This window comes from Chenopodium quinoa, unplaced genomic scaffold (assembly GCF_001683475.1).
Source record: "Chenopodium quinoa cultivar QQ74 unplaced genomic scaffold, ASM168347v1, whole genome shotgun sequence".
In the NCBI taxonomy this organism is placed as follows: Eukaryota; Viridiplantae; Streptophyta; class Magnoliopsida; order Caryophyllales; family Amaranthaceae; genus Chenopodium; species Chenopodium quinoa.
In genome coordinates, this window is record NW_018744821.1 from 86,045 (window position 1) to 97,401 (window position 11,357).

The 11,357-nt window shown below is 31.6% G+C and overlaps 1 protein-coding gene across 1 annotated transcript; it reads left to right on the plus strand.

The window, feature by feature from the left end:
* The first annotated feature begins 1,251 nt into the window (after positions 1-1,251).
* LOC110704091 (probable serine/threonine-protein kinase WNK10) lies at positions 1,252-2,124 on the plus strand. Its single transcript, XM_021881870.1, has one exon. It carries the CDS (start codon positions 1,252-1,254, stop codon positions 2,122-2,124), a length of 873 nt encoding a protein of 290 aa, XP_021737562.1.
* Positions 2,125-11,357: the final 9,233 nt, after the last annotated feature.

Genomic DNA, 11,357 nt, shown 5'->3' on the forward strand with positions numbered 1-11,357 from the left:
GCCGAACCGTCGAACCTCTGCACCCTCGAACCCGCCGCAAATACCAAGCACAATCACAACCAATTCGAACCCCATCACCTTCAAACCACCGCAAATACCAACCCCGTCCCGATTCTAGCCCCCTTCCCGGTGCCGATTTTAGCAGTCTCCCCTTCCCCCGTCCTGATTTCGGCCTCCCACTCCTTCCCCCGCCCCAATTTCGATCTCCATCCCCTTCCCCCATCTCGATTTCAGTCCTACTCATCATCCCCGTTAACAATTTTGGCCGCTAGTTAGCAGCAGCTTTTCTCCATCAACATTTTCGGCCCCCCCGGTCAACTACAGCTTCAAGTGGTGGGGTTGGGGCTGTGTAAGGGGTGACTGGAGTTGGGGCTGCCGGTTTTTTTTTTTTTTTTTTTTTTTTTTTTTTTTTGAGTGCTATTTTTTATTTTGTTAAATTCATTTTTTTTAATTTTAATTTTTTGATGAATCAAATAGTGACACCTGTGTTTTAAACTCAAAAAAAAAAAAAAAAAAAACCTATTCAATAGGTTACCGGTCACCTGGGACCAATTAAAGCAGATTAGCATTAAAGGTGGGATTATTAAAAAATAATCCAAAGGTGGTATTATTTTTGGCGGACGCCCCAAAGATGGGATTATATCAGACAATTTTTTCCTAAATTTATTATGACCTTGCTAACAAGCGCCCCGGGGCATTTGATAATGGATTAATATATTACTTAAAATAGTATTAATGAAAAAAAGACTAATAACACAAATTAATTTTAAATTCTAATTTTAATATCAGTCCGAATGTAACATGTTATTATTGCTTCTAAATTTTTGTAGTTTCATTATACATTTCATATTATATATTGCTAAGAAGTTGAGAGCTAATTATATTTCACTTTATTAATTTCCAAAGTAATTATCGAACAAAATTAAACCTTTTTTTTTTTTTTTTTGTAAGGCAAATTAAAGAAATGAAGTATATTTTATAAAAATAAAAAAACATTTTAAAAAAAATCAAGAAACACCATTTTAAGTTTCTTGATCTTGATAACCGACTTTATCTAACAACTTAATAACTAATTACAACTATAAATATCTCATCCATCCATTTCTATTATTTTGTTTCTACTTTAAAAATTATCCATTTCTATTATTTCCATTTCTACTTCATTTTTATCCAAAAAATTAATCAAAAATATTCTTTCGGTTGTTCTGTGTACTGTTTTGTTGCTTCTAATTAATAACTACTCGATTAGTAATGGCGGCTTCGAGTTCACAAGCCAACGATTATACGGTTATGGAGACAGATCTCACAAGACAATTCGCAAGGTACGAAATATTCATCGGAGAAGGCTCGTCAAAAAAAGTTTACAGGGGGTTGGATAGGCGTTGTGGTACTGAAATAGCTTGGAGTAAGGTGAGATTACTACCAGGAAAAGAAGCGTCTAGGGAAAATCTTGAGGAATTATGTGCAGAAGCTAGACTACTGCAGTCGTTAGACCATGAAAACATTACGAAATGCTATCATTATTGGATTGATGATGACCAGAAAGTCGTCAACATGATTACTGAGTTTTGTTCTTCCGGAAATCTGACAGACTACAGCAGAGAACATGTGAATAATCTTGTAGGAAATACGGCAATCAAGAATTGGTGTAGACAGATTTTAAGTGCGTTACACTATCTTCATACTAATAATCCGCCTATTACCCACCGTGATATTAAGTGTAGTAACATATTTGTTAAAGGCAACACGAGCACGATTAAACTAGGAGACTTGGGAATGGCAAAGATTTTTGAATCAGGGAGTACACCAGCGTTTCAGACTGATATATTTTCGTTTGGGAGTAGTTTAACGGAAATGGTGAATAAAGAGTTACAAATCACCGATCTCGGAAGCTACAACGATCTGCTTAATACCGGTTTCAAGTCTGTTGGGTTATTCGGTGTGACTCACCCTCAGATGAAGCAGTTGATTGATAAGTGTATTGACTTTGCACCTGGTGGACCGACGGCATTGGACCTTCTGAATGACCCATTGCTTGCAGTCGATGTTGCTGACACATCGACTGCAAGTACTAGTTCTGGTAATCTGTCTCTGAAAGAATCTGTGCAAGATCAAGTGGCTTGACTACTACTGCAGCCTACAGAAGTACTGAGGGAATTTGACAGCGGATATAAGAAATTCAGGTTACAGGGGAAAATGTCAGAGGAAGTATCGATATCTATTACTTTGAGGATTATTATTGATGGCCTTGATATGATTAGAACGATTAATTTTGATTTCTTACTCGGAGTTGATACAATTCCGGATATCATGGACAACATTCAAGGAGAAATTGACTCGTCTGCTAAAGTAATCGCGCTGGTTTCTGAGAATATGGAACAACTCATAACAGAATTTGAACATGAACCTCATGTGAAATCAAATGATGCTCCTCGTAATAACGGTCAAGGTCAGGCTAGCACATCCTCAAACAGAAGCCAACACAACCAAGATGCAGAGCGACAGCAGTCACAGCGTGGAAGGTCTGAGAATAATCGAAGAAGAGGCAACTGGGAGCTGCCATTATGGTCTTGGTACCGCAAATTCTATTTTTAGTAGTTTAGTATAAAAATAGACTATTCGATGATACTCTTTTATGTTAGTGTACTAAATGTGACTTAGAGACACTTAGAGTCTTAGTTAAGTATGTATGTTTTCTTGAGTTTAGGTTGTCTGCCTAGATTTTATTCTTGTTATGTCAATTAATTGTTAGTAGTAAATGTTTGATTTGGACAAAGAAACATTAGTAAGATTGCAGTACTACATAATTCGATTTTAATTCTTCATAAGCATCTTTTATGTAGCAAAAGCTTTCCTCTACGGCTTTCTTATCTCTATAATAATTGTAGTATAAGCACATGATTAAATCCAAATCATTACAGTTACCCTAAATAACGACTTAATGCAAAGAACAGAATAAGTTAGATTATTTAAATAAGCAAATTATTTAATGAAGTGATCAAGAAACAAGATGTGATCTTTTTTTAAAAAAAAAAAACAAGAACTATTTTATACATTATTAGGGTTTTGTCCATCCATGATGTATTGTCTAATTTGCAAATTAAATTGCTTAATGTGTGTTAATGTGTTATTAAGTTTAAGTAAAATTTATTAATGAATTTTAAGGAGATTAGTCTATGCACATATATAGAGTAAAAAACTAAGTTAATTTAAACCAGTAAATATGAGTATTTAATAAAGACTAGTAAAACAATATAATTTTAAATTATATTCTTATTTTGATATCATGGGAATGTATCACGTTATCAATAACATAATAATACTAAAACAGACACCAAGTTCATCGCAACTGTACAATAAACCTGCATCGTCGCACACTCGCATGTACGTTCACCTTATCACCTATTAACATATATGTGCTTTGGCTTCTTCCCTTTTGGGAGCTATGCCTAGGCTCAAAGACATACATGTAATGCTTTTGTTCGCCTAAAAGGATAACCTTACAAATTAAAATTCTACTAAACCATCATATTAAATATAAATTGCAAGTGTTGTCTGTGACTTAAAATGTAATTTGATTGAAACAATAGGCCTAATACAAAGCGCACTAGACTAATTACAATACAATTGATTTTACATTTTCATGTAACAACTATAGTTATAGTTTTTGCATAGCAAAATTTTCCAAAGTTTAGAAACCTATTTACGATCTTTAATATAATTTAATATGTTTTCTTATTTATACTTTAAAAAAGAAAATTCAACATTTCTTACGTATATTGAAATCCCAACTTAACATAAAAATATTATCCAATAATATGATAATAGGTGCAACTCCAAATCGATTTCTTCTAATTGCTCTAACCATGCTATTATTGTTTAACAAATTTCAAGTAGATTCTTTTAATCCCTCCCGACACAGTTTTATGAGTAGTAATACTAATTTTTTTTTTTTTTTTTTTTTTTTTTTTTTTTTTTTTTTTTTATTATAATTTAACAAGTATGTTTGTCAAGTGATTATTATTTCATTAGTAAAAAATTTGAATTATATAAATAGTTCTCTCATATAGAGTGTATATTTATATTATATATATTGTGCTATTATATAGATCAATACAAATTTTTACATGTGGTTGGCCACAACGTGTGGCCGCAGAAGTAACCCCTATAAGTAACTCATAACCAAATGAATAACCCCTATAAGTAACTCCTAAACGACTGAATAATCCTTGAATAAGTAACCCTTATAATAAAGAAAACCCTAATTGACTGAGTAGCCTCTAAATAAGTAACCCCTATAATTAAATAAACCCTAATCGACTGTGTAATCTTTGAATAAATAACTCCTACAAGTAACCCCGACCACACGTTGTGTGACCAACCACACAGAAAAAGCACCGTCAATCAATGGTATCTTATGTCAAAATATCATTAAATTAATCAAAAAGGATATACGCCTTTTATATAACATGTTTGTATAAATGATCGATATGTTTTAAAATTTCACATATAGATTTTAAAAAAATTATTTTAAAATTTAATAAACAACCCGGACATTATCAGGGGCACAAAACTAGTATACAACTAGATTAGGTCCCGTGCCATGCACGGTTAATTTCAGTATTATTGTCAAAAAAAAAAGTATGAACTAAATTATCAAAATGTTTATTAAAATGAAACATATTCATGAAAAAACCGAACAGCTAAATATGTATTTTAAAGTTAAATAGTTGAGCATATGATTATTTTTTGTATTTCTATCACTACAAGAAAATAACCTTTTCGTAGCAATTATTTTAACCTTTAGTAACGATTGGAATTGCAACAAAAAGCTTTCCCAACGAATGGTCATTCGATACAATATCCCCCATTGTCTTAGCCTTTAGTAGTGGTTTTCAATATCGCTGGGGTTGGCCTCAATAATCGATACGAAAAACTGCATCCAATCGTGGTGATTATTGTAGCGATTACAATCGCTATAAATGTTTAACTCATTTTCTTAAAAAAAAAAAACATGCGTATGATCTTTACAAGATTCAAACATGCAACCTCAAACTCTTATATTAAATGTTTCACACACCAATAAGCTATGCATATTTTATGTGTTCTTTGTCAAACAATATTTATATATCTAGTGTTGGAAAGGCTTTTCGTATCGATTTTTAGGATTTAGTGGCGATTGTAAATGATACGATTTCTCAAAATTATATAAATGTGTAAAAATAGTGTGGATATGTATTATTATGTTTTCTGTATCGATTTTATATGGGAAAACCATGGCGATTGTAAAATGATACGACTTCCTTAATTAATTCACAAACAAACTTGCATATTGTAGTGAATGTACAATCACTACGAAATAATCGCCACGAAAAGACATTTTTCTTGTAGTGTATATATGTGGTAATGTAATAGTGTTATTTTTCTTATTAACTAAATGAAAAATTTTAAAGCTATGTATTAACCCTGTGAATAAATTTTCTTTTTGGACATAAGTAAGCTCACCCTATTATTTCATTCAAAACCATCCAACCTAATAAAATAATATTATTCTAATCATTATTCCAATAAAATCTTATTTCTTATTCAACTTTTCTCCTACTATCAACTCTAATTCAAATATCAATGTATTTGAAATTATATTTTGGTACTATATATACATTATATAATAATTAACAGTTATCAATCAATAAGTTATACAGTTATTTATTGATATTTTACATAGATATTGATTATCAAGATAAGTTGCTTGACAAAAATAAGTAATGAAAATCTTATGTTGATAATTTATATGATATTTTTTTTCCTAAAAAAATTATTGTTTATTTATTCTTTTTATAATTAAATATCAAACAAAACTTTTGTATACATCCGGTTTACACTAATATTAGTGTATATCGCGCAGATTAGGGCCGGGGTAATTTTAAGCCAATTTAGGGTAACTTTTTGCTTTTTTGGGGTAACTTTGAACATAATATTATTTTTTTTAAATCTAACAAGAAAAGTTTTATAAGGGTGATAAAATTACTTTCAATCACTAATAATTGAATTTTAGTCATTTAAAATGTGATACTTTACCAATAAAACGTAGATTATTTTTATTTGTATTGGGTTACTTTTATACATATTAGGGTAGCTTTTATTAATTTTAGGGGTAAATTTTGATCACTTTAAGAGATATTTAAATGGATGTACAATAATTATTGTACACCCGATTTTTTTTTATAAGTGAAATATTTTAAAAAAAATCGGGTGTACAATAATTATTGTACATCCATTGTATTATAAGTGATTGAATGTAATTAAATTACCTCTATAAAACTTTTCATGTTATCTATTTATATAAAAATTGTATTATGTTTAAAGTTACCCAAAGAAAGGAAAAAAGTTACCCTAAAATTAGCTAAAAGTTACCCTTATACTGATCGATGTACACTAATAGTAGTGTAAATCGGATGTATACAAAAGTTTTAGATGATAATTAATTTTTTACAATTAAAGTTACTTACGTTTTTGATAACTTTTTTTTTACCTCATTTAAACTTTATTTAAAAGAAGATCCAAAGAAATAAAAAAAAAATTATATACATAGCATATTTTTTAGGACACACCAGGCGATGACACGTGTCATTGCTGGTGTGTCTTTTAGTATATATTATTGATTATTGATAATTGTTGATTATTGATGAGACAAACCTATATTTCTTGTGTCCGACACTGCTGAAAATTAAGGAATTTATAAGATATTTATTGAAAGTATAATTTAATTTAGGGAAATTCTCAATGGTAATCTCTTGTTTTTGCTTTTTCTCAATGGTAACCAATTTTTTTTTCTATTATCTTTGGTAGCCACATACTTTCACAACTTCTCAACCGTAACCATAATGGAGTTTTTTCTTTTAAAAATCTGTTAAATTTAACTTTTATTAACTATGGTTAGTTATATCAACCCACCTTCTTCAACCCTTCTTTCACAAGTCTCCAACTTAGTCAACTTTACCACTAAGCTTCAAAACGCCATTTTTAATTTGAACCTCCATCTTTAATGATACGGCAATATCTCTTTTCATACCCTTCATTTTTCAGCACTCACCTTCTTCCTCATCCTTTCTTCTTCTTTCTCACAATCTTAATTTCTCTCTCCTTCATTTTAGCCCTTCTCACAAATCCCTCCTCTCTTATCCCACCTCTAAAAGTCAAAACACTATTCAATCACATCTCCCTTCATTCTTGATTCTTCCTTTCCAACCCTATTTTTCTCTCACCTATTACTCCATTTTTACATCTCATTAAAATCGCCCAAACTCAATTTTTTGATGAGAACAAAACCATCAAATAAACGATATCCATGAACTGAGGGAAAGCTTGGCTCAAGCCTTGGTCGGTGGTGGCCTAAGGTCATAGACGATCCTGCGAAGCATCTATACTGTACAAACATTTTTGAGGAGGACAGAGAAAATCAAGAACCCTAAATTTTAATATAGAAGAAGACATAAGTGGGGAAATGAAAAGCACTGAAGGAAGAATTGGAAGGGGATGGTTGGAGATTGAAGGAAGATGAGAGATATAGGAGGAGAATGAAAATGGAAAATAAATTAAAATAATAAAAAAAAAAATATAAAGGAAAATGAAGGGGGTTGTGGCTTCTGGGTTGTCGTGGCCTCGTGGGTGTTGACTACTGAGTGTAGATTTTTGCCTTTTTATTTTTATTTTATTTTATTTTTTTAAATGTTAAAGTTAACCTTGGTTCATAATAAAGTTAGATTTAACAGATTATTAACAGAAACATATCATTGAGGTTATGATTGGGAAATTTTAATAGTATAGAACTACCAAAGATAATTGAAAAAAAATTTGGTTACCATTGAGAAAAAGTAAAAACAGAGGGCTACCATTGAGAATTTCCCTTTAATTTATACGAAATTTGGATTTTTGTCAAAAATAAAATTATAAACCAACAATTTTATACAAATTTTATTTAGAATATATTTCTCTAAACTAAGTATTTATACATCCTTAAAAATTTATTTAAATATATCAATTTTTTAAGTTTTAAAAATTTATCCAAATAAATCATACGTGTTAGACTAAATAATTAGTACGAGTTGTTATCTACGTTACACAACATTTGATGAAAAAGTGGAATGTCAAGGGTTGATGTCTCATGCCCTAGCAAATCATAAGGCTTGAGCAAATGTATTTATTTTGAAGTTATCTTTAATACGAATATTATAATATAAAAATAGTAAATTATAACTTATAATTTACCCTTTTTTAAAAAAATAAAAAATAAAACTATCAAAATTGAAAAATAAAACTCTAAACCAAAATTTTCTCCTACAAAATCTATTCAACTTTTACGTATACAATTCTAATAAAATAATTCAACTTTTTACCCTATAAAAATATAGTCAAATAATCGGGTGTTATATTGATAATTAATCGTTTTCTATGTGGCGCAATATAATACTATGATATTAATAGATAGGTTTTTAGTAGAATTTGCTATATACATTCGGATTATTTGCTCTTTAATTTTTGCTCATTTTAAAAATTGAGTAAATTTTTTTGCTCATTTATTAAATGAGCAAAAAATAATGAGCAAATTACCCGAATGTACATAACTAACTCTTGGTTTTAAGGATGGAGGTCAAAAGAGATTATTTTTTTGTTTTTGACACATAAAGAGATAAATTTTATAGTATGATTTTCCTATATCTAAAACTTGACTACTCTCTTCTTTTAAAAAAAAAAAATTAAAAAAAAAACTTGACTACTTTCTAGCATGTAAATTCATCATTCCTTTACATATTTGTAATATATATATACCATAAAACATTCACAGGAGTTAAAAAAAACAAAACACTAACTATTACGATTATAAATACAACTTTTATCTACTTTGTGTGGCTGAACGAACTCATAACTGTCATGGGTTCGATCGAGCTTGACGATGTCAACCGTTTCGAAAGAGATCGAGAAAAGCGAAACACAATCCGCGACCTGATCATAAACAGCCTTAACAAGCGATTTGATAATCTCGACAAGGAGGCAATCAAGATTGAGGCTCTAAAGATATGTAAAGAATTAAAAGATCAAAGAGATCAATAACATCAACATCCCCCTATAACATTACAAAATCGAATGTGTAACATTACAATTTACAAAGACCCTTTCAAAAAAAATTTAAAATGTTAAAGAATTTACCGATAGAAAAGTTTTGATTAAAAGGAGTAAAAGAGTGAAAGAAGATGGGTGAAATTGTTGTAGTGTTATCATTGTATTCTTACTTCTATGGCATTGTATTTATAGCCATGAGTTACACTAATAATACAATAATTACTCACATAGAGCCATATGAGTTCACAAGTGTTTGGACCTATATGAGCATTGTGTAATCAAATCAATAATTGGCATTCACTTATTAGACTTATCTTCTAACACTCCCCCTTGAATGCCACTAAAAATCTTGTTAGGTAAAACTTTATGGGATAAGACCCATAGCCAAAAGAGTACACCAATATTATTGTATTATATGCTTTGGTATACTGCCTCGTTAAAAACCTTGTCAGGAAAAACCCGGTGGGATAAAAACCTGATCGAAGGGAAAAAGAGTGCAGTATATATAATACTCCCCCTGATCTCAGCATAGTTCACAAAGATGTCGCATTCCGATTTTGTGAACTAACTGTTCAAATTTCTACGAAGGAAGTGATTTGGTGAAAAGGTCGGCAAGATTTTCACAAGACTGAATTTGCTGGATATTTATTTCCTCGTCCTTTTGCAGATCATGTGTGAAGAACAGTTTTGGGGCAATATGTTTCGTTTTATCTCCTTTAATATATCCCTTCAGTTACTTGAGCGATACATGCTGTATTGTCTTCAAAGATGATGGTTGGGTCTTCTGTTATTGCGTTCATTCCACACTCCTTTTGGATATTACTGATCATCGACCTTAGCCACACACATTCCCGTCCTGCTTCATAGAGGGCTATCAACTCTGCATGATTTGATGATGTCGTGGTCAATGTCTGCTTTGTTCATTTCCATGATATTGCAGTGCCGCCATAAGTGAATACATATCCATTTTGTGACTTGACATTTTGAGGATCTGATAAGTATCCAGCGTCTGCATACCGAATGAGAGCAGCATCTTGTTTTGGTTGGTAATATAAACCAAGGTCTTGTGTCCCTCGTAGGTACCGGAGTAAGTGTCGAACTCCCTTTCCAATGCCTATATGTTGGTGCATTGCTGTGCCTGGCTAACAAATTCACAGAGAAAGCTATGTCGGGTCTAGTATTGTTAGCTAAGTACATTAAGGCTCCAATTGCACTTAAGTATGGTACTTTTGGACCCAGAATCTCTTCATTTTCTTCTCGGGGTCTGAATGGATCATTTTTCATATTCAAAGAACGAACAACCATTGGGAAGTTGGTTGGGGTTGCTTTGTCCATGAAGAAACGTTTCAAAACTCTTTCTGTATAGTTTGATTGATGGACAAAAATGCCATGACTCAAGTGCTCAATTTGTAGTCCAAGGCAAAATTTATTTTTCCCAAGGTCTTTCATCTCAAATTCTTTCATCAAGTATTTTGCAGTTTTCTCGAGTTCATTTGGGGTTCCGATGATATTTAAATCATCAACATAAACTGCAATGATAGCGAATCCTGATTGTGATCGCTTTATGAAAACACAGGGACTAACTTGGTTGTTTTTGAATCCTTCTCTCATAAGGTATTCACTCAGACGGTTGTACCACATCCTTCCAGATTGTTTCAATCCATAAAGTGACCTTTTTAGTTTTATGGAAAGCAATTGTCTAGGCTTGTGGTTTTCTGGTAGTTTTAGTCCTTCGGAGACTTTCATGTAAATGTCCGTATCAAGTGACCCATACAAATACGCAGTCACTACATCCATTAATCGCATTTGCAGTCCTTTTGTGACTGTCAAACTTACCAGAAATCTTAATGTAGTTGCATCAACCACTGGAGAATATGTTTCTTCATAATCAATCCCTGGAATTTGAGAAAATCCTTGGGCTACAAGTCTTGCCTTGTATCTAACTATTTCATTTTTCTCATTACGTTTTCTTACAAATACCCATTTGTATCCAACGGGTTTTACACCTGCTGGTGTAAGGGTTATTTTCCCAAAAACTTCTCGTTTTTCAAGTGACTTTAACTCAGCCAGCATTGCCTCCTTCCACTTTGGCCAATCACTCCTACGTCGACATTCTTCTACAGTTCTTGGTTCAACATCATTTTCATCAGACACGATGTCGATTGCGATGGAATTTGCAAATGTTTCATTAACGATAACATCTTTCCTATTCCACTGCGTTTTTGTAGAGACGTAAT

Coding starts and splice junctions, on each gene's coding strand:
- LOC110704091 (XM_021881870.1), top strand. CDS start 1,252: ATGGCGGCTTCGAGTTCACAAGCCAACGATTATACGGTTATGGAGACA.